At 29.3% G+C, this 24,290-nt stretch overlaps 2 protein-coding genes and 1 long non-coding RNA gene across 4 annotated transcripts; all 3 read right to left on the reverse strand.

Annotated features, from left to right (window-relative positions):
* Positions 1–1,806: 1,806 nt before the first annotated feature.
* On the reverse strand, positions 1,807–4,271 carry LOC123224454. Its single transcript, XR_006503973.1, has 3 exons — positions 4,117–4,271; positions 3,659–4,022; positions 1,807–2,872 (listed from the first exon to the last, which is right to left on the reverse strand). It is a non-coding gene; the product is annotated as an uncharacterized LOC123224454 (long non-coding RNA).
* A 5,580-nt stretch (positions 4,272–9,851) lies between these two features.
* On the reverse strand, positions 9,852–12,586 carry LOC123224428 (bidirectional sugar transporter SWEET6a-like). 2 transcript variants are annotated; one of them, XM_044648083.1, is made up of 7 exons: positions 12,492–12,586; positions 12,366–12,402; positions 12,054–12,279; positions 11,788–11,949; positions 11,574–11,693; positions 11,330–11,496; positions 9,852–10,019 (listed from the first exon to the last, which is right to left on the reverse strand). In XM_044648083.1, the coding sequence occupies exons 1-6, from the start codon at positions 12,532–12,534 to the stop codon at positions 11,359–11,361; spliced, it is 726 nt and encodes a 241-aa protein (XP_044504018.1). In that variant the 5' UTR covers positions 12,535–12,586; the 3' UTR covers positions 9,852–10,019; positions 11,330–11,358. The 2 variants fall into 2 exon arrangements, with proteins under 2 accessions (XP_044504018.1, XP_044504017.1); XM_044648082.1 differs by lacking the exon at positions 9,852–10,019 and having other exon boundaries at positions 11,178–11,496.
* A 6,921-nt stretch (positions 12,587–19,507) lies between these two features.
* LOC123224433 (bidirectional sugar transporter SWEET6a-like) lies at positions 19,508–20,792 on the reverse strand. Its single transcript, XM_044648088.1, has 6 exons — positions 20,698–20,792; positions 20,572–20,608; positions 20,260–20,485; positions 20,011–20,172; positions 19,797–19,916; positions 19,508–19,719 (listed from the first exon to the last, which is right to left on the reverse strand). Exons 1-6 carry the CDS (start codon positions 20,738–20,740, stop codon positions 19,579–19,581), a joined length of 729 nt encoding a protein of 242 aa, XP_044504023.1. The 5' UTR covers positions 20,741–20,792; the 3' UTR covers positions 19,508–19,578.
* Positions 20,793–24,290: the final 3,498 nt, after the last annotated feature.

Below are 24,290 nucleotides of genomic sequence, written 5' to 3' on the forward strand. Positions count from 1 at the left end.
TATTTCCCATATAAGGTTTACTGCAAAGACAAATATACGTTTGCGAGATTTTAAAAAGTTAAACACTTACTCATTTTTTAATTTTCATTAAACGTGAAAGTAAAACTGTTATTTTAATAATATTATTAAAAAATATAATTTTATCTCATTCTTTCTTTATCAGATTTTAAAACCTAGCAACTTTATCTCTATTTAAAGTTTTTAATTTAAAAAAAAAAATCATATTTTTCTTCCAAACCTAGGTTTTTTTTTCACTTCTCCAGCCACTAGCGACTATCTCTTTCTACCCTAAACCGGACCACCATCTCTGTCACCGTCTCTTTCTTCTTTTGTCATGCCATTGAGTCTAGATGAATGGATGATGTTCACCATTGCTAGAGAAAAAGTCATCGGGAGAGAGCGCCATCGAGAGAGAAACATCGAACAAGAAGCTTACCATTCGCCAGATTTGTTTTCTAAACCTTAGGGGGAAAAGTGAAATTTTCAAAACTCAATATTAGGGAAAATTGTTAGTTTTTCAAACCAAGAGAAGAATATGAGATATAATTTTATTTATTTTAATATTATTAATAAACTGATGATTTTAACCTTAAGTATAACAAAAAATTCTTAGGTGTGTTGAAATGGACTAAACCTTGAGTAAGTATATAAGTTTTTAAAATATCGTGGATGTGTGTTTGTCTTTGCTCCATACTTTGGGTGGGAAATAGTCCTTTGGCCTTTGTTATGGGGATTATTGGAATGAAAATTGTCCAAGTTGATGAAAAGCATAAGCTCACCAAATGCAACCAGGGCTGGATTTGAACCAAGCTTATTCGAGCTCAAGCTCAGCTCAAATGAGCCCGAAACAAGCCAACCCCAAAAGAGTTTGAGCTAGCTTGAGCCTGCAACTTCGAGTTTGAGTTGTTCATCAAACTCATAAACTAAAAATTTTAATATAAAACGATGTTGTGTTAATAATGAGTTAGTTAAAGCTTGAACTCAAATTGAGCTTTAGCTAAGCTCAAGCCTATTTGTAGTAAGCTCGATGAGTATGAGCTTGAGCTTGAACTCAATTACTATAAATTGAATTAAGCTCAAGTTCAAACAAACTTGAACTTGATTCAGTTTGAATCTAGCCGTAGGTGCAACCATTAACAAAGCCTGCCAGTGAGAGATAGACTGACATGTCCTCCAAACTGTTCGTCTTTATAGTTTTTCGCTGTTAAAATCAACAAAAGGCAACAGGGAAAAAGTTATGAAAATATTTTTTGACAAAATAATATAAAACAGCAGTTTAGTCTTTACAAGCAACGACAATTAATTATCATTTCAAATATCTCAAAAGCATATTTCGATTTCATCGTATTGATGTTTATTTTGTAGTTATGATTTGACTATATTGTTTGGTATGATCTTGTAATATATATACTTTTACTTTATTGGTATCACAATTTTTTCATTACTTAGATTATATTTTACAGTTGATTCGCTACTACATTTCGAGAAAATAATAAAAATATATATTTTTTAATTCAAAATTTTTTAATAATATAATTATAAAAAAATATATAAAGTTTTAATATAATAAGAGATGAGGTCAAATAGATGATTCTTTTTGAATTGACACAATAAGTTTAAATTTTGAGTTCTCTCTTAATAAATGTTTTCTAGTTAACATTTTATTAGCCTTTTTCGGGATTAAATCAAATAATTTAATTTTACGTATTTAAAAAATTAAAAAAACTCTTTTAATTGATAGATAAATCTAACCAAATAAACTTTTAATGTTGAAATTATCAATGAAACTTATACAAAATGGGTATGTAACATCCAATATTCAAAGTGTTATTATTGAAATTTTATGCCAATTTGGATTTCAATGGAAATAATGGACCACATAAAATTTTTTTGAACTCACTGCTAAAAAAATCAGCATGATAGATTAATTTAAGCCCTGGGAGCTGTAGAGAGCTGAACCTCCGGCGGCTTTTCGATATCTTGGCCCGTTCTAGGCGTTGATCTATAGTACACGCCATATATAATAAGTTGCAGAAGACCGAACAGTGCTCCAAGGCCATTGCTTATCTGCAAGAGCAAAACCAAAATCATCTGTCTGTTTTTTGCACCAGTGCAAAATTATTATAGAGAAATATTTGGTTTACCAGAATAAAATAATCCAGCTTGATGAGAGCATAAGTGATAGATTATTGCTTTATTTTAACAACTCCACATTATCAACATATATGCCCTCTCATTTTTCAAAACAAATTTCACCATCTCTGTCACAGAAGCAGCTCACTCATAATGGTTAATGCTGAAACTGCTCGCAATATCGTCGGCATCATTGGTTTGTTTTTCACTTGTGTTGTTGCTACAAAAAACAATGATTTTTTTATTTTTTGGTGTGTGTTTTCAGTTACCTTTTTGTTTAATGAAAATATTTGGTTATTTATGATGCAGGTAATGTTATCTCCTTCGGCCTCTTCCTCTCGCCTGGTTTTCTTATCAAAACTGTTAATCTTGTTAATGGATAATTAGCCTGATTTTAAAATTACATTGTTTTGACAGTCCAACTTTTTGGCGAATAATTAAGAGGAAATCAGTGGAGGAGTTTCAGCCCTATGCATATATTGCAACATGTATGAATTGCATGTTTTGGATGTTTTAAGGTCTTCCATTTGTTCATCACTCTCGTCATCACCATCAACATCGCTATTGCCCTGTGTCAAACCACTTTTACTATGATTAAATTTGCCACTGGGGATTTTCGGAATGAAAATTGTCCAAGTTGATGAAAAGCACAAGCCGACCAGATGCACCCATTAACAAAGCCGGCCATTGAGAGATAGACTGACGTGTACTCCAAACTCTTCGTCTTTATAGTTTTTCGCTGTTAAAATCAACAAAAGGCAGCGGGAAAAATGTTATGAAAAAATATATATATATTTTTACTGGCAACGACAATTAATTATCATTTCAAAAATCTAAAAAGCATAAATCATATTGATGTTTATTTTGCAGTTATGATTTGACTATATTATTTGGTATGATCTTGTAATATATATACATTGATAGGATCAAATATTATTTAGGTTCATAATTTTACTTTATTGATATCACAATTTTTTTTGGTTACTTAGATGATAATTTACGGTCGATTTACTACTATTTCTTAAGAAAATAATAAAAATATAAATATTTTTATTATATGTTATTAAATATTATTTTATTTTTAATTTAAAATTTTTTAATACTGTTATGATAAGGTTTTAATATAATAAAAGATGAGGTCAAATAAATGTTAATATAAATATATTCTTTAAATTTCAAGAGTATAAATAAATGATTCTTTTTGAATTGATACGAGAAATTAAAATTTTGAGTTCTCTATTAATAAATGTTTTTTAGTTAACATTTTATCACTTTTTAAAAAAATTAAATCAAATAATTTAATTTTTAAGTATTTAAAATATTAAATAAACTCTTTTAATTGATAAATAAATCTAACCAATTAAACTTTTAATATTGAAATTATCATTGAAACTTATACAAAATGGTAAGTAACATCCAATATTCATGTATTCAAAGTGTCATTATTGAAATTTTTTATTATAAAATGTGACAATTTGGATTTCAATGGAAATAATGGACCACATCAAAATTTTTTTGAACTCACTGCTAAAAAAATCAGCATGATAGATTAATTTAACCCGTGGGAGCTGTAGAGAGCTGAACCTCCGGCCGCTTTTCGATATCTTGGCCCTTTCTAGGCGTTGATCTATAGTACACGCCATATATAATAAGTTGCAGAAGACTGAACAGTGCTCCAAGGCCATTGCTTATCTGCAAGAGCAAATCCAAAATCATCTGTATGTTTTTTGCACCAGTGCAAAATTATTATAGAGAAATATTTGGTTTACCAGAATAAAATAATCCAGCTTGATGAGAGCATAAGCAGCCCAGATACAGCCATTAGTGAAACCGGCAAGTGAGAGATAGAATGGCATGTACTCTACGCTCTTTGTTCTTATAACTTTTTTCTGTAGAAATCCACACAAGAAATTAAGCTTTTTCAACATTTTTTTCTTCTGAATAAAACCAGCAGATTTAGGTTGGGGAGATGGAAAAACTTACCACAATGGTGAGTGGTGAAGCATACATGATAATGTTGAAGACATCGCAGATAATTCCCACAAAAAATGACCTGCTTTCATGGGTGTGAAAAGCCACCATTGTAATTACAGCTATTATCAACACAAAAACCACTTCCCCAGAAAGTCCAATGGCCACCTTCTTCTGCAAATAGATAAAAAGATTAGAAATTTTTATCAAATGAGCGAATTGTCTCTACATGTGATAATAAACATATATATATATATAGATATATACCCTTCCTTGGTTCTGATGGTCGTAGTAACAGAATATTGATAAATATATCAACCCCATCACAACGCCAATGGCGTTGATGGTGATGACGAGAGTGCTTTTAGGATGAACAAATGGAAGACCATAAAGCATCCAAAACATGCAATTCATACATGTTGCGATAGCGATATATGCATAGGGCTGAAACTCCTCCACTGATTTCCTCTTAATTATTCGCCAAAAAGTTGGACTGATTTTGAAATTACATTGTTTTGACAGTCCAACTTTTTGGCGAATAATAAAGAGGAAATCATTGGTTTTTTGTAGCAACAACACAAGTAAAAAACAAACCGATGATGCCGACGATATTGCGAGCAGTTTCAGCATTAACCATTATGAGTGAGCTGCTTCTGTGACAGAGATGGTGAGATTTGTTTTGAAAAATGAGAGGGCATATATGTTGATAATGTGGAGTTGTTAAAATAAGGTCTATTCCCTTCTGCAGTCCTATTTGCATGGGCGTAAAATCCGTTAACTCATTCAAAGAGCATTTGCAGTTTGTTATGATGTAGAGTTTTATACACATCTTACTAACTTGTTAATGGCCAAAAGACTATTCCGCACCAAAGGTTTGATGTAAATCCAAATTTTTTATCTGTTGATTGTTTAAAAATTTAAATATTCATTTATTCATTAATTTTAACTGTTATAATAAGGGTTAAAATAATTATTTAGAGATTTTTATTTGAATAAAAAGAATTCATTACCTTTTTACACTTTAATTTTGAAAATTAACTATCTCAACTATAACTTAATTTTAAAAAATTATTTTTTCACCCCCATTATATAGGGTTTCGAGGATTTTATATTTTAGAGTTATTAGCCACCTCTCTCAAAATTTGAAACATTATATTTATACTCCAAAACTTTATTTCACCTTTCCAATAGTTGTTTTTCTCGATAATTCACTCTAGTGACATCTTCTCTCTATCTCTAATGGTTTCTCGACGTAAAAACCACTGAACATTCTATCAAAATGGCTAGATTTTATGGCACAGATCTAATCAAAACTGGATCAGACTAATTAGTTCAATCAAGAATTAATCTTTAATTTGATTCGATTTCTATTTAATTGTTAATCAATTAAAAGTTAGTCAAACCCAATAAAAACACTGCAGTACAAGAAATTGTTTAAACCCAAAGAAACCTTGTTTCAATTTAAAATTTAAGAGTTCTAAAATTTCTCTAAAAAAGTGAATATACGCTCAACTTTAGAGAATTTTTGTATATTCTTGATTCTAAATGTAGAAGAGTTTGTGGAGTTAAAAACTTATGATGAATCAAATGTAGATTATGTAAATTATTTATACACTAATGTTGTGTATTGTATTATCAGTATAAAAAAACATATTTAAAATTATACTGGTTATTTATAGTGATGGTTATTTATAGTGCTAAATTTGAGAAAATTTGATAGATAACATTTATATTAATTAATGACATTATTGTATAATGTTACAAAATGTTAATTCAACCTTTTATAATTATTTGTTCAATTATAATGATTTATATTGAAACTAATCGATTGAATCATAAACCAATGAGGTGATCGATTTAATTATCAGTCTGGTTTTAAAAATATTGGATAATTTTATGGATAGTAAATTTGATAACATCTAATACATAATAGCAATCCAATCGCATAAATTGCTAAGTGCTATGAGTAACACTTAACGAAATTATAACAATATTTTTGGAATTAAACTGGACGTTAATTCAGTGAAAAGGGCAATTTGGTCTTAGATCAGTGGTTAGATAGTTAATTGTTTAAAAATAATTTTAAAGACTTAATAATCAAATATATAATTAAAAATATTTTGATATAAAAATAAACATAGTCTGACTACAATCGGTGGTAAATAATAAATTATTTTCTTTAACATTTTTTAATAATTAAAATATGATTATAAAGTTAAAAAATTTATCCGTTAATATCTTCTCTTTACTAAAATTTTCTTTATTTTTTCAACTATTGAAGAGATAAGATTAACATTTTTCCCTTTTTACCGGATATTGTTTTTACCCTTTTTTTTTTTTTGTATTATAAACAACAGTAAAATTTTTTTTTTTTCAGTATTCTAATTACAGCAGGAAAGTTGTTTTCGTGTGATATTCTTTCTCTCTTTTTTTTAAGTGAAATTCTTATACAATAATTTGAAATAAAGAAAATATTTTATACTAATAAAAATCAAAATCCAAGAAATATAATTATTAAGGTCAAAGGACTATTTCCCACACAAGGTATACTTTTTCTACATATTCCTACCCGTTAACTTTGAAAAGCCCATTTATCTATTCATAGGTTGTTAAAAAAACAGATTCAAGGATAAAATCGTCATTTTATCTATAATATTAAAAATAAATTAAAATTAAAATTTAATCCTCTTTTCCCCCCTAACCCCTAAAAACTAATCATTTTCCCCTAGGTCAAGTTTTGAAAAATAGCATTCCCCCCCTAGGGTTTAATTTTCAATCCCCGATGCCATCGTTGACGACGAAGCTTTTCCGACACACCACCATGCTCCGACGGCCTCTCTTTTTTCCTCTAGAAAGTCGATCGGCCCAGATCTGGTGTCGTCTTCTCCTGGAAAGTTGAAGACGAAGCTCTTCGTCTCCTAACGAAGCTCTTCAACTTTCCAGGCGAAGACGACACTAGATCTAGGTTGATCGAGTTCCAGAGGAGAGAAGAGAGGTCGTCGGAGCATGGTGGTGCATCAGGAAGGCTTCGTCATCGGTGGTTGAAAACTAAACCCTAGGGGGGGGAATGCTATTTTTCAAAACTTGGCCTAGGGGGAAATGGTTAGTTTTTGGGGGTTGGGGGAAAAAAAAGATAAAATTTTAAGGGGTTAGGGTTCCATAAAATTTAACTGTTTATAGGTGGATATTTGATATTTTTAAAGTTAAAGGGGAGAAACCTGAGAATACAACATACATTGGGTTGGAAATAGTCCTTTGGCCAATCATTAAACCGTGGGTTATCTCTGACAAAAACTGGATGACAAGAAAGGAGGATTCTGATTTGGAAAAGGATAACTCTTAATTATATATCTTCAAAAGTCGATTAACTTGTAGACAAATAATTAAAGATTATTTTGAGGCCAATGGTCTATTCCCCATCCAAGCTTTAGTACAATCTTAAATCTAAAAATCTAGACATTTATTTATAAGTTAATTTTTATTATAATTTTTGATTATAATAAAATAAAATTATCATTTTATCACTAAATTTTTACTTATGCTCAAACCATCTTGAGCTATTAAATTGATAATATAACATGCACATATAATATAAAATAATTTTTCATTAAATGAAATAAATATATGATTCAACATTAATTCAAAATTTTGTCATTATTTTTTGTTTTATCAAATATATGACATGCATTGCATTTTCATTTCATCATACGTAAAAATAAACATTTCTCCCATGTATTGGAAACCGCTCGACCTCTTGTTGCACTAGCATCAAGACTAATGGATCACGATCTGGTGAAAACAATTCGTTGTTGCTTTTTCATCTCGTGTGAATTTTTTTTACAATTATTTATAATATGCCAACAAAAATGTCCTATGCCACCCAAACTGACAAATGTTAAACGTGAACCGTAGTGTTTGTATATTGCTCAACAAATTGATCTTTTTTCAATCATTTCCTATATTTGATTGAAATGATCCCACACCATAGATTTTTACTTTCTTTTTCTTTCTATCGAGCTTGTGTTTGTCCCATTTTCCTTTATTGGTGCCCGTACTTCTATTCCACATGAATTATCAATAATATCGTCATCGTCATAATATTTAAAAAGATTGAACTCGTTTAAGTCTAAATCCATTTGTAAACTATTTAATAAAATTATGAAAAATAATAGTTGAATAACAAAACTGAAACAAAAACTAAATTATAAACATAAAGAAACATTGTTTATGAATTCAGAGAGTTTGAGAATGAGATATTGACGAGAAAATATGAGATTGAGAAAAATGAGAGTTTGAGAGATTGAGAGTATATATATGAATTTTGGGAGGGAAAAGGGGTTTACATAGAAAAAATTTTGAAGAAAAGAATTAAATTTTTTTTTTTTTTGGCTAACCAAACAAAATATATCAAAATCTTTTTTAAGACACTACTACAGTATCATGCTGAGTCAAGTTAGCTAACGGTATGACCTAATCAATCCACAGGTTGGGCATAACTTGCTACAATAACAAAATATATATTTTTAAAATAGTTTGGATTGAGTCTGAGGTCAATTGACCCCTTTGTTATGTCTGTAATGCCCTACTAATAAGATTTTATTACTTTGACTATATAATTTGTTTATGCTTAATATTTTGAACCTATAATTAGTAGTATGATAATACTGCTATTACAACCATTATGTTAAAATGTTTATTCTTAATAATATTTAAACACTATTTTCAAATTAATAAAATATAGAAAACAGCTTTTCATCCTTTTCTTATGCATATTATTTTTCAAAACAATTTGACTCATTTTTATTAAATGCATTTGAATAATATTTGTAATATATTTTATTATAAAAAATGAAAATATATATTAAACGAACCCTAACCCTAAAGCTTGGTTTAATGAAAAAGAGTTGATCCAATCTCAACGTTGTTTTCCCCTTCCAAATATTCTAACTTTAATAATAATAATAAGGCTGAAGGACTATTTTCTACCCAAGTTTAGTTGCGTTCTCAAAACCACATTTATAGAGTTTGAAAAACTCAAAATCTTACCTATAACATAATTGTCGTTAGAATTTTTTTGTTAAAAGCAGGGATAAAATCATTATTTTATTAATAATATTAAAAAAAATAAAATTCATTATATTTTCCCTTAAATTTTCAAAATTAACAATTTTACCTTTGTTTGAAGTTTTATAACTTTGAAAAGTTATATTTTTCCCTCCAAATTTTTTTTTCATTCCTTTAACCACTATCTCTAGTGTCAACGATCTTTCCTTTCTATTTTAAACCATTGGCTGACACACAGGAAGCAACCTGAAATAGATCTCTTTGTCAATGATGAAAATATCTCTTTGTAGTGGTTAGAGGAGAGAAAAAAAAAACCCTAAAATTGGGGGAGGGGGGGGGGGGAATGTTACTTTTTAAAGTCAGAAAACTTTAGGTAGAGGTGAAATATTAGTTTTTAAAACTTAGGAGGGAAATTGTAATGAATTTTATATTTTTTAATATTATTAGTAAAAAAACGATTTTATCCCTATTTCTAACAGAAAATTTTAATTCTAATTGATCAACGAGTGAAATTTTGGGTTTTAAAATCTTATAGATATAACTTTGGGAATGCAATTAAACTTGGGTGGAAAATAATCCTTTGGCCAAACAATAATCTATATCAAACAGCTCTTGTTCATTTATACTGAATTATTAAAAGAGAATTTGACAAAAATGGTATTAAATTACACCAATTTCTTCGACTAATTTTTTTTAGCCGCACACTTTTTTTTTTTAAAATAAAAAAAAACAGAACAGTCATATAGATTGCACTCAGTTGTTTTTAGGCATGAACGTGTTAGACAGCGGCTGTAGCAGATAGTTGAACGTCTGTTGGCTTGATGTCGTCTTCAACTTTTGTTGGTGTTGATCTGTAGTAGAATCCATAAATTATTAGATCCTCCTCCAGCTACAACTTATTTTGGTATTAATATTCTATTAAAGGTGAAGAACTATTTTCCATATAAGGTTTGATGCAAAGACAAATATACGTTTGCGAGATTTTAAAAAATTAAACACTTACTCATTTTTTAATTTTCATTAAACGTGAAAGTAAAACTGTTATTTTAATAATATTATTAAAAAATATAATTTTATCTCATCCTTCCTTTATCAGATTTTAAAACCTAACAACTTTATCTCTACTTAAAGTTTTTAATTTAAAAAATAATCATATTTTTCTTCCAAACCTAGGTTTTTTTCTTCACTTCTCTAGCCACTAGCAACTATCTCTTTTTATCTTAAACTTGGCCACCATCTCTCTCTCCTTTTGTCGTGCCATTGAGTCTAGATGAATGGATGATGTTCATTGTCGCTAGAGAAAATGTCATCAAGAGAGAAACATCGAAGAGGGAGCTTACCATTCGTCAGATTTGTTTTCTAACCTTAGAGGAAAAAAGTGAATTTTTCAAAACTCAATATTAGAAAAAATTGTTAGTTTTTCAAACAAAAAAATATAAGATATAATTTTATTTATTTTAATATTATTAATAAATTGATGATTTTAATTTTAAGTATAACAAAAAATTCTTAGATGTGTCAAAATAGACTAAATCTTGAGTAAGTATTTAAGTTTTTGAAATATTATAGATGTGTGTTTGTCCTTGCTCCATACCTTGGGTGGGAAATAGTCCTTTAGCCTTTGTTAAACCACTTTTACTATGATTAAATTTGCCACTGGGGATTATTGGAATGAAAATTGTCCAAGTTGATGAAAAGCATAAGCTGACCAAATGCAATCAGGGTTGGATTGAAACAGAGCTAATGCTTTTAATATTATATTAAAAAATATATAAAGTTTTAATATAATAAGAGATGAGGTCAAATATATGTTAATATAAATATATTCTTTAAATTTCAGCTGTGTAAATGATTTTTTTTTAATTGATACAGTAAGTTTAAATTTTGAGTTCTCTCTTAGTAAATGTTTTCTAATTAACATTTTATTAGCTTTTTTCAAGATTAAATCAAATAATTTAATTTTACGTATTTAAAAAATTAAATAAACTCTTTTAATTGATAGATAAATCTAACCAAATAAACTTTTAATATTGAAATTATCAATGAAACTTATACAAAATGGGTATGTAACATCCAATATTCAAAGTGTTATTATTGAAATTTTATGCCAATTTGGATTTCAATGGAAATAATGGACCACATAAAATTTTTTTGAACTCACTGCTAAAAAAATCAGCATGATAGATTAATTTAAGCCCTGGGAGCTGTAGAGAGCTGAACCTCCGGCGGCTTTTCGATATCTTGGCCCGTTCTAGGCGTTGATCTATAGTACACGCCATATATAATAAGTTGCAGAAGACCGAACAGTGCTCCAAGGCCATTGCTTATCTGCAAGAGCAAAACCAAAATCATCTGTCTGTTTTTTGCACCAGTGCAAAATTATTATAGAGAAATATTTGGTTTACCAGAATAAAATAATCCAGCTTGATGAGAGCATAAGCAGCCCAGACACAGCCATTAGTGAAACCGGCAAGTGAGAGATAGAATGGCATGTACTCAACGCTCTTTGTTCTTATAACTTTTTTCTGTAGAAATCCACACAAGAAATTAAGCTTTTTCAACATTTTTTTCTTCTGAATAAAACCAGCAGATTTAGGTTGGGGATATGGGAAAACCTACCACAATGGTGAGTGGTGATGCATACATGATAATGTTGAAGACATCGCAGATAATTCCCACAAAAAATGACCTGCTTTCATGGGTGTGAAAAGCCACCATTGTAGTTACAGCTATTATCAACACAAAAACCACTTCCCCAGAAAGTCCAATCGCCACCTTCTTCTGCAAATAGATAAAAAGATTAGAAATTTTTATCAAATGAGCGAATTGTCTCTACTTGTGATAATAATATATATATATATATATATATATATATATATATATACCCGTCGTTGGTTCTGATGGTCGTAGTAACAGAATATTGATAAATATATGAACTCCATCACAAGGCCAATGGCGTTGATGGTGATGACGAGAGTGCTTTTAGGATGAACAAATGGAAGACCATAAAGCATCCAAAACATGCAATTCATACATGTTGCGATAGCGATATATGCGAAGGGCTGAAGCTCCTCCACTGATTTCCTCTTTATTATTTGCCAAAAAGTTGGACTGTCAAAACTATTTAATTTTAAAATCAGGGTAATTATCCATTAACAAGATTAACAGTTTTGATAAGAAAACCAGAAATTAGTTACGATGGCGAGAGGTAGAGGCCGAAGGACATAACATTTCCTGCACCATAACCAAATATTTTCATTAAACAAAAAAGCAACTGGAAACGCACACACACACAAAAAAAACAACACAAGTGAAAAACAAACCAATGATGCCGACGATATTGCGAGCAGTTTCAGCATTAACCATTATGAGTGAGCTTCTGTGAGAGGGATGGTGAGATTTGTTTTGAAAAATGAGAGGGCATATATGTTGATAATGTGGAGTTGTTAAAATAAAGTCTATTCCCTTCTGCAGTCCTATTTGCATGGGCGTAAAATCCGTTAACTCATTAAAAGAGCATTTGCAGTTTGTTATGATGTAGAGTTTCATACACATCTTACTAACTTGTTAATGGCCAAAAGACTATTTCGCCCCTAAGGTTTGATGTAAATCCAGATTTTTTATCTTTTGATTTTTTAAAATTTAAATATTGAGCAATACTATGTGTATCCACTTTGGGTACATAAATATATACACACTCATATGTGTCATCATATGATTGGTTATTGTTTTATTCTTAATTCAAAATCATCTAATCACATGATGACACATATAAATATGTACATATTTATGTACTCAAAATAGATACACATAATTTTATTGTTAAATATTTATCTATTCATTAATTTTAACAGGGTTAAAATAATTATTTAGAGATTTTTATTAGAATAAAAAGAATTCATTTCCTTTTTATATTTTAATTTTGAAAATTAACTATCTCTCTTCTAACTTAATTTTAAAAAATTATTTTTTCACCCTCGTTATATAGGGTTTTGAGGGTTTTATATTTTAGAGTTATTAGCCACCTCTCTCAAAGTTTGAAACATTATATTTATACCCCCAAAACTTTATTTCACTTTTCTAATAGTCATTCTTTCTGACGATTCATTCTAGCGACATCTCCTCTCCATCCTTAGTGGTTTCTCAACACAAAAACCAATTAATATTCTATCAAAATGGCCAGATTTTATGGCACAAATCTAATCAAAACTGAATCAGACTAATTAGTTCAATCAAGAATTAGTCTTTAATTTGATTCAATTTCTATTTAATTGTTAATCCATTAAAAGTTAGTCAAACCCAATAAAAACACTGCAGTACAAGAAATTGTTTAAACCCAAAGAAACCTTGTTTCAATTTAAAATTTAAGAGTTCTAAAACTTCTCTGAAAAAGTGAGTATACGCTCAACTTTAGAGAATTTTTGTATATTCTTGATTCTAAATGTAGAAGAGTTTGTGCTATTAAAATTTGGAGTTAAAAACTTATGATGAATTAAATGTAGATTATGTAAATTATTTATACACTAATGTTGTGTATCGTATTATCAGTATAAAAAAACATATTTAAAATTATACTGGTTATTTATAGTGATAAATTTGAGAAATTTTGATAGATAACATTTATATTAATTAATGACATTATTGTATAATGTTACAAAATGTTAATTCAACCTTTTTATAATCATTTGTTCAATTATAATGATTTATATTGAAACTAATCGATTGAATCAAAAACCAATGAGGTGATCGATTTAATTATCGGTCTGGTTTTAAAAATATTGGATAATTTTATGGATAGTAAATTTGATAACATCTAATACATAATAGCAATCCATTGCTAAGTGCTATGAGTAACACTTAACGAAATTATAACAATGTTTTTAGAATTTGGTCAATTTGGTCACCTCAGTGAAAAGGGCAATTTGGTCTGAGATCAGTGGTTAGATAGTTAATTGTTTAAAAATAATTTTAAAGACTTAATAATCAAATATATAATTAAAAATATTTTGATATAAAAATAAACATAGTCTGATTACAATCGGTGGTAAATAATAAATTATTTTCTTTAACATTTTTCAATAATTAAAATATGATTATACAGTTAAAAAATTTATCTGTTAATATCTTCTCTTTATTAAAAATTTTTCCTTTTTTTTTTGTATTATAAACAACAGTAAAAAAGTTTTCTTTTTTTTTTTTTTCAATATTCTAATTACAGCAGGAAAGTTGTTTTCGTGTGTTATTCTCTCTCTTTTTTTTAAGTGAAATTCTTATACAATAATTTGAAATAAAGAAAATATTTTATACTAATCAAAGTCAAAATCCAAGAAATATAATTATTAAGGCCAAAGGACTATTTCCCACCCAAGGAATACTTTTTCTGCACATTCCCATCCGTTAACTTTGAAAAGCCTATTTACCTACTTATGAGCTGTTAAAAAAACGTATTTAAGGGCAAAATCGTCTTTTTATCTGTAATATTAAAAATAAATTAAAATTTAATCCTCTTTTCCCCCCATAAACCCTAAAAACTAATCATTTTCTCCTAGGCCCTGTTTTAAAAAATAACATTCCCCCCCTCTAGGGTTTAGTTTTCAATCCTCGACGCCAAATCTGATGACATCGCTAACGACGAAGCTTTTCCGATGCACCACCATGCTCCGACGACCTCTTTTCTCTCCTCTAGAATGTCGATCAACCCAGATCTAACGTTGTCTTCGCCTCATTGGGAGACGAAGCTCTTCAACTTTCCAGGCGAAGACAACACCAGATCTGAGTTAATCGACATTCCAGAGGAGAGAAGAGAGGTCGTCGAAGCATGGTGGTGCATCGGGAAGGCTTCGTCATCGGCGATGACATCGGGGCTTGAAAACTAAATGCTGGGGGGGGGGGGGGGGAATGCTATTTTTCAAAACTTGGCCTAGGGGGAAATGGTTATGTTTTAGGGGTTAGGGGGTAAAAAGAGATAAAATCTTAAGGGGTTAGAGTTTCGTTAAATTTAACTGCTCATGGGTAGATATTTGGTATTTTCAAAGTTAAAAAGGGGAAACATGAGAATACAACATATATTAGGTTGGAAATAGTCCTTTGGCCAATTATTAAACCCAAATAACTTACGTGGGTTATCTCTGACAAAAACTGGATGACAAGAAAGGAGGATTCTGATTTGGAAAAAGATAACTTTTAATTATATATCTGCAAAAGTCGATTAACCTGTAGACAAATAATTAAAGATTATTTTGAGGCCAATGGTCTATTTCCCATCTAAGCTTTAGTACAATCTTAAATTTAAAAATCTAAACATTTATTTATAAGTTAATTTTTATTATAATTTTTAATTATAAAAAAAGATAAAATTATCATTTTATCACTAAATCTTTAGTCATGCTCAAACCATTTTGAGCTATTAAATTGATAATATGACATGCACATATAATATAAAATAATTTTTCATTAAATAGAATAAATATATGATTCAACATTAATTCAATAATTTTTCATTATTTTTTGTTTTATCAAACATATGGCATGCATTGCATTTTCATTTCATCATATGGAAAAATAAACATTTCTCCCATGTATTGGGAACCGCTCGACCTCTTGTTGCACTAGCATCAAGACTAATGGATCACGATCTGGTGAAAACAATTCGTTGTTGCCTTTTCATCTCGTGTGATTTTTTTTTACAATTATTTATAATATGCCAACAAAAATGTCTTATGCCACCCAAACTGACATATGTTAAACATGAACTGTAGTGTTTGTATATTGCTCAACAAATTGATATTTTTTCGATCATTTCCTATATTTGATTGAAGTGATCCCACACCATGAATTTTTTCTTTCTTTTTCTTTCTATCGAGCTTGCGTTTGTCCCATTTTCCTTTATTGGTGCCCGTACTTCTATTCCACATGAATTATCAATAATATCATCAACGTCATAATATTTAAACAGATTGACTCATTTAAGTCTAAATCCATTTGTAAACTATTTTAATAAATAAAATTATGAAAAATAATAGTTGATTAACAAAACTGAAACAAAAACTAAATTATAAACATAAAGAAACATTGTTTATGAATTCATAAAGTTTGAGAATGAGATATTGACGAAAAAAATATGAGATTGAGAAAAATGAGAGTTTGAGAGATTGAGAGTATATATATGAATTTTGGGAGGGAAAAGGGGTTTACATAGAAAAAAATTTGAAGAAAAGAATTAAAAAAATTTTGTTTTTTTTTGGCTAACCAAACAAAATATATCAAAATCTTTTTTAAGACACTACTACAATATCATGCCGAGTCAAGTTAGCTAGCGGTATGACCTGATCAACCCACAAGTTGGGCGTAACTTGCTACAATAACAAGATTTATATTTTTAAAATAGTTTGGATTGAGTCTAAGGTCAATTGACCCCTTTGTTATGTCTGTAATGACCTACTAATAAGATTTTATTACTTTGATTATATAATTTGTTTATGCTTAATATTTTGAACCTATAATTAGTAGTATGATAATACTGCTATTACAACCATTATGTTAAAATGTTTATTCTTAATAATATTTAAACACTATTTTCAAATTAATAAAATATGGAAAACAGCTTTTCATCCTTTTCTTATGCATATTATTTTTCAAAACAATTTGACTCATTTTTATTAAATGCATTTGAATAATATTTGTAATATATTTTATTATAAAAAATGAAAATATATATTAAACGAACCCTAACCCTAAAGCTTGGTTTAATGAAAAAGAGTTGATCCAATCTCAACATTGTTTTCCCCTTCCAAATATTCTAACTTTAATAATAATAATAAGGCCGAAGGACTATTTTCTACCCAAGTTTAGTTGCGTTCTCATAATCATATTTGTAGAGTTTGAAAAACTCAAAATCTCATCTATAACATAATTGTCGTTAGAATTTTTTTGTTAAAAGCAATGATAAAATTGTTATTTATTAATAATATTAAAAAATATAAAATTCATTATATTTTCCCTTAAATTTTCAAAATTAATAATTTTACCTCTGTTTGAAGTTTTATAACTTTGAAAAGTTATATTTTTTCCTCCAAATTTTTTCTTCACCCCTTTAACCACCATCTCTAGTGTCAACGATCTTCCCTTTCTATCTTAAACCGTTGGCTGACACACAGAAAACAACCTGAAATAAATTTCTTTGTCAATGATGAAAAGATTTCCAAATCTTTTTGTAGTGGTCGGAGGAGAGAAAAAAAAAAACCTAAAATTGGGGGGGGGGTGGGAATGTTACTTTTTAAAGTCAGAAAACTTTAAGTAGAGGTGAAATATTAGTTTTTAAAACTTAGGAGGGAAATTGCAATGAATTTTATATTTTTTAATATTATTAGTAAAAAAACAATTTTATCTCTATTTCTAACAGAAAATTTTAATTCTAATTGGTCAACGAGTGAAATTTTGGGTTTTTAAATCTTATAGATATAACTTTGGGAATGCAATTAAACTTGGGTGGAAAATAATCCTTTGGCCTAATAATAATCTATATCAAACAGCTCTTGTTCATTTATACTGAATCATTAAAAGAGAATTTGACAAAAATGGTATTAAAATTAGCGTATGAGCAAATTTTGAAGAGGCATGGGGTTTTTTAAAATAACTCAGTCAATGGATCTAGACTAAACTTTGAATATACGTATAATGAAACGTTGATCAAATATCAGAGTGGCGCAGCGGAAGCGTGATGGGCCCATTACCCACAGGTCGCAGGATCGAAACCTGGATATGATAAACTGTAGTTTTTGAAATATTTTGGGTTTTCTATTTGGGACTGCCTTGTTCACACCTAAAACTAGCTCTGTTAAGAGGTAGCTTCCCACTTTTTTTTTTCTCTCTAAAAATATTTTGGGCCTTGATAAGCCCTGCACATACCCAAAACTAACCCAAACTGCTGAGCATAGCAGCCCCAGGCAGCGTGCCAACTGCTTACAAGACAAGTTACAATTACACCAATTTCTTCGACTCATTTTTTTTTGCTGCACACTTTAAAAAAAAAAAAAAAAAAAACAGAACAGCCATATAGATTGCACTCAGTTGTTTTTAGGCATGAACGTTTTAGACAGCGGCTGTAGCAGATAGTTGAACGTCGGTTGGCTTGATGTCGTCTTCAACTTTTGTTGGTGTTGATCTGTAGTAGAATCCATATATTATTAGATCCTCCTCCAGCTACAACTTATTTTGGTATTAATATCCTGTTAAAGGTGAAGAACTATTTCCCATATAAGTTTTGGTGCAAAGATAAATGTACATTTACAAGATTTTAAAAGGTTAAACACTTACTCTTTTTTAAATTTCCATTAAATATAAAAGTAAAATTGCTATTCTAATAATATTATTAAAAATTATAATTTTATCTTATTCTTTTAAAACCTAACAACTTTATCTCTACCTAAAGTTTTCAGTTTTTAAAAAATCATATTTTTCTCCCAAACCTAGATTTTTTTTCTTCACTTCTCTAGCCATTAGTGACTACCTCTTTCTATCCTAAACCCAGCCACCATCTCTGTCACCGTCTCTCTTTTTTTTGTTGTGCCATTGAGTCTAGATGAATGGATGATGTTCATTGTCGCTAGAGAAAAAGCCATCAAGACAGAGCATCATCAGGAGAGAAACATTGAAGAGGGAGCTTACCATTCACCAGATTTGTTTTCTAAACCTTAGAGGGAAAAGTAAATTTTTCAAAACTCAATATTAGAAAAAATTGTTAGTTTTTCAAATCAAGAGAAAAATATAATATATAATTTTTTTATTTTAATATTATTAATAAACTGATGATTTTAACCTTAAGTATAATAAAAAATTCTTAGGTGTGTTGAAATGAACTAAACCTTGAGTCAGTATTTAAGTTTTTGAAATATCGCGGATGTGTGTTTGTCTTTGCTCCATACTTTGGGTGGGAAATAGTCCTTTGGCCTTTGTTAAACCACTTTTACTATGATTAAATTTGCCACTGGGTATTATTGGAATGAAAATTGTCCAAGTTGATGAAAAGCACAAGCTGACTAGATGCAAGCAGAGTTGGATTCAAATAGAGCTTATGTTTTTAATATTATATTAAAAAATATATAAATTTCTAATATAATAAGAGATGAGGTCAAATATATGTTAGTATAAATATATTCTTTAAATTTCAGCTGTGTAATCGATTTTTTTTGAATTGATACAGTAAGTTTAAATTTTGAGTTTTCTCTTAATAAATGTTTTCTAATTAACATTTTATTAGCTTTTTTCAAGATTAAATCAAATAATTTAATTTTTAAGTATTTAAAATATTAAATAAACTCTTTTAATTGATAGATAAATCTAACCAAATAAACTTTTAATATTGAAATTATCAATGAAACTTATACAAAATGGGTAAGTAACATCCAATATTCATGTATTCAAAGTGTCAGTAGAGAGCTGAACCTCCGGCGGCCTTTCGATATCTTGGCCCCTTCTAGGCGTTGATCTATAGTACACGCCATATATAATAAGTTGCAGAAGACCGAACAGTGCTCCAAGGCCATTGCTTATCTGCAAGAGCAAAACCAAAATCATCTGTATGTTTTTTGCACCAGTGCAAAATTATTATAGAGAAATATTTGGTTTACCAGAATAAAATAATCCAGCTTGATGAGAGCATAAGCAGCCCAGATACAGCCATTAGCGAAACCGGCAAGTGAGAGATAGAATGGCATGTACTCTACGCTCTTTGTTCTTATAACTCTTTTCTGTAGAAATCCACACAAGAAATTAAGCTTTTTCAACATTTTTTTCTTCTGAATAAAACCAGCAGATTTAGGTTGGGGAGATGGAAAAACTTACCACAATGGTGAGTGGTGAAGCATACATGATAATGTTGAAGACATCGCAGATAATTCCCACAAAAAATGACCTGCTTTCATGGGTGTGAAAAGCCACCATTGTAATTACAGCTATTATCAACACAAAAACCACTTCCCCAGAAAGCCCAATCGCCACCTTCTTCTGCAAATAGATAAAAAGATTAGAAATTTTTATCAAATGAGCGAATTGTCTCTACTTGTGATAATAAACATATATATATATATATACCCTTCTTTGGTTCTGATGGTCGTAGTAACAGAATATTGACAAATATATGAACTCCATCACAAGGCCAATGGCGTTGATGGTGATGACGAGAGTGCTTTTAGGATGAACAAATGGAAGACCATAAAGCATCCAAAACATGCAATTCATACATGTTGCGATAGCGATATATGCGAAGGGCTGAAGCTCCTCCACTGATTTCCTCTTTATGATTTGCCAAAAAGTTGGACTGTCAAGACAATTTAATTTTAAAATCAGGGTAATTATCCATTAACAAGATTAACAGTTTTGATAAGAAAACCAGAAATTAGTTACGATGGCGAGAGGTAGAGGCCGAAGGACATAACATTTCCTGCACCATAACCAAATATTTTCATTAAACAAAAAAGCAACTGGAAACGCACACACACACAAAAAAAACAACACAAGTGAAAAACAAACCAATGATGCCGACGATATTGCGAGCAGTTTCAGCATTAACCATTATGAGTGAGCTTCTGTGAGAGGGATGGTGAGATTTGTTTTGAAAAATGAGAGGGCATATATGTTGATAATGTGGAGTTGTTAAAATAAAGTCTATTCCCTTCTGCAGTCCTATTTGCATGGGCGTAAAATCCGTTAACTCATTAAAAGAGCATTTGCAGTTTGTTATGATGTAGAGTTTCATACACATCTTACTAACTTGTTAATGGCCAAAAGACTATTTCGATGTAAATCCAGATTTTTTATCTGTTGATTTTTGAAAATTTAAATATTTATCTATCCATTAATTTTAACACGGTTAAAATAATTATTTAGAAATTTTTATTTGAATAAAAAGAATTCATTTCCATTTTACATTTTAATTTTGAAAATTAACTATCTCTCCTCTAACTTAATTTTAAAAAATTATTTTTTCACTCCCATTATATAGGGTTTCGAGGGTTTTATATTTTAGAGTTATTAGCCACATTTCTCAAAGTTTGAAACATTGTATTTATATCCTCAAAACTTTATTTTACTTTTCTAATAGTCATTCTTTCTGACGATTCACTCTAGCGACATCTCCTCTCTATCCTTAGTGGTTTCTCAACATAAAAACCAACGAATATTCTATCAAAATGGCCAGAGTTTATGGCACAAATCTAATCAAAACTGGATCAGACTAATTAGTTCAATCAAGAATTAGTCTTTAATTTGATTCGATTTCTATTTAATTGTTAATCAAGTAAAAGTTAGTCAAACCCAATAAAAACACGGTAGTACAAGAAATTGTTTAAACCCAAAGAAACCTTGTTTCAATTTAAAATTTAAGAGTTCTAAAACTTCTTTAAAAAAGTGAATATACGCTCAACTTTAGAGAATTTTTGTATATTCTTGATTCTATATGTAGAAGAGTTTGTGCTATTAAAATTTAGAGTTAAAAACTTATGATGAATTAAATGTTGATTATGTAAATTATTTATACACTAATGTTGTGTATTGTATTATCAGTATAAAAAAACATATTTAAAATTATACTGGTTATTTATAGTGGTAAATTTGAGAAAATTTGATAGATAATATTTATATTAATTAATGACATTATTGTATAATGTTACAAAATGTTAATTCAACCTTTTATAATCATTTGTTCAATTATAATGATTTATATTGAAACTAATCGATTGAATCAAAAACCAATGAGGTGATCGATTTAATTATCGGTCTGGTTTTAAAAATATTAGATAATTTTATGGATAATAAATTTGATAACATCTATTACATAATAGCAATCCAATCGCATAAATTGCTAAGTGCTATGAGTAACACTTAACGAAATTATAACAATATTTTTAGAATTAAACCAGACATTAATTCAGTGAAAAGGGTAATTTGGTCTGAGATCAGTGGTTAGATAGTTAATTGTTTAAAAATAATTTTAAAGACTATATATAATTAAAAATATTTCAATATAAAAATAAACATAGTCTAATTACAATCGGTGGTAAATAATAAGTTATTTTCTTTAACATTTTTCAATAATTAAAATATGATTATAAAGTTAAAAAGTTTATCCGTTAATATCTTCTCTTTATTAAAATTTTCTTTATTTTTTCAACTATTGAAGAGATAAGATTAACGGATTTTGTTTTTACCCTTTTTTTGTTTTTAAACAACCTTTTTTTTGTATTTTTTTTTTTTTTCAATATTTTTTTTACAGCAGGAAAGTTGTAATTTCGTGTGTTATTCTTTCTCTCTTTTTTTTAAGTGAAATTGTTATACAATAATTTGAAATAAAGAAAATATTTTATACTAATCAAAATCAAAATCCAAGAAATATAATTATTAAGGCCAAAGGACTATTTCCCACCCAAGGTATACTTTTTCTGCACATTCCCACCCGTTGACATTGAAAAACCCATTTACCTATCTATGAGCTGTTAAAAAAACGTATTCAAGGGTAAAATCGTCATTTTATCTGTAATATTAAAAATAAATTAAAATTTAATCCTCTTTTCCCCTTATAACCCTTAAAAACTAATCATTTTCCCCTAGGCTATGTTTTAAAAAATAGCATTCTCCCCCTCTAGGGTTTAGTTTTCAATCCCCGACGTCAAATCCGGTGACATCGTCGATGACGAAGCTTTTCCGATGTACCACCATGCTCCGACGGCCTCTCTTCTCTCCTCTAGATCGTCGATCAGCCCAGATCTAACGTTGTCTTTGCCTCGTTGGGAGATGAAGCTCTTCAACTTTCCAGGCGAAGACAACACCATATCTGGGTTAATCGACATTCCAGAGGAGAGAAGAGAGGTCGTCAGAGCATGGTGGTGCATCGAGAAGGCTTCGTCATTGGCGATGGCATCGGGGGTTGAAAACTAAACCCTAGGGGGGGGGGAGGGGAATGCCATTTTTCAAAACTTGGCCTAGGGGGAAATGGTTAGGTTTTATGGGTTAGGGGGGGAAAAAGAGAGAAAATCTTAAGGGGTTAGGATTCCGTTAAATTTAACAGCTTATAGGTAGATATTTGGTATTTTTAAAGTTAAAAGGGGAAAACCTGAGAATACAATATACATTAGGTTGGAAATAGTCCTTTGGCCAATTATTAAACCCAAGTAACATACGTGGGTTATCTCTGACAAAAATTGGATGACAAGAAAGGAGGATTCTGATTTGGAAAAGGATAACTCTTAATTATATATCTTCAAAAGTCGATTAACTTGTAGACAAATAATTAAAGATTATTTTGAGGCCAATGGTCTATTTCCCATCTAAGCTTTAGCACAATCTTAAATTTAAAAATCTAAACATTTATTTATAAGTTAATTTTTATTATAATTTTTAATTATAAAAAAAGATAAAATTATCATTTTATCATTAAATCTTTAGTCATGCTGAAACCATCTTGAGCTATTAAATTGATAATATGACATGCACATATAATAAAAAATGATTTTTCATTAAATAGAATAAATATATGATTCAACATTAATTCAATAATTTTTTCATTATTTTTTGTTTTATCAAACATATGACATGCATTGCATTTTCATTTCATCATATGGAAAAATAAACATTTCTCCCATGTATTGGGAACCGCTCGGTCTCTTGTTGCACTAGCATCAAGACTAATGGATCACGATCTGGTGAAAACAATTTGTTGTTGGTTTTTCATCTCGTGTGATTTTTTTTTACAATTATTTATAATATGCCAACAAAAATGTCCTATGCCACCCAAACTGACACATGTTAAACATGAACCGTAGTGTTTGTATATTGCTCAACAAATTGATCTTTTTTCGATCATTTCCTATATTTGATTGAAGTGATCCCATATCATGGATTTTTGCTTTCTTTTTTTTTCTATTGAGCTTGTGTTTGTCCCATTTTCCTTTATTGGTGCCCGTACTTCTATTCCAACATGAATTATCAATAATATCATCAGCGTCATAATATTTAAACAGATTGAACTCATTTAAGTCTAAATCCATTTGTAAACTATTTTAATAAATAAAATTATGAAAAATAATAGTTGATTAACAAAACCGAAACAAAAACTAAATTATAAACAT

Source organism: Mangifera indica, chromosome 8 (genome assembly GCF_011075055.1).
Source record: "Mangifera indica cultivar Alphonso chromosome 8, CATAS_Mindica_2.1, whole genome shotgun sequence".
Classification (NCBI taxonomy): Eukaryota; Viridiplantae; Streptophyta; class Magnoliopsida; order Sapindales; family Anacardiaceae; genus Mangifera; species Mangifera indica.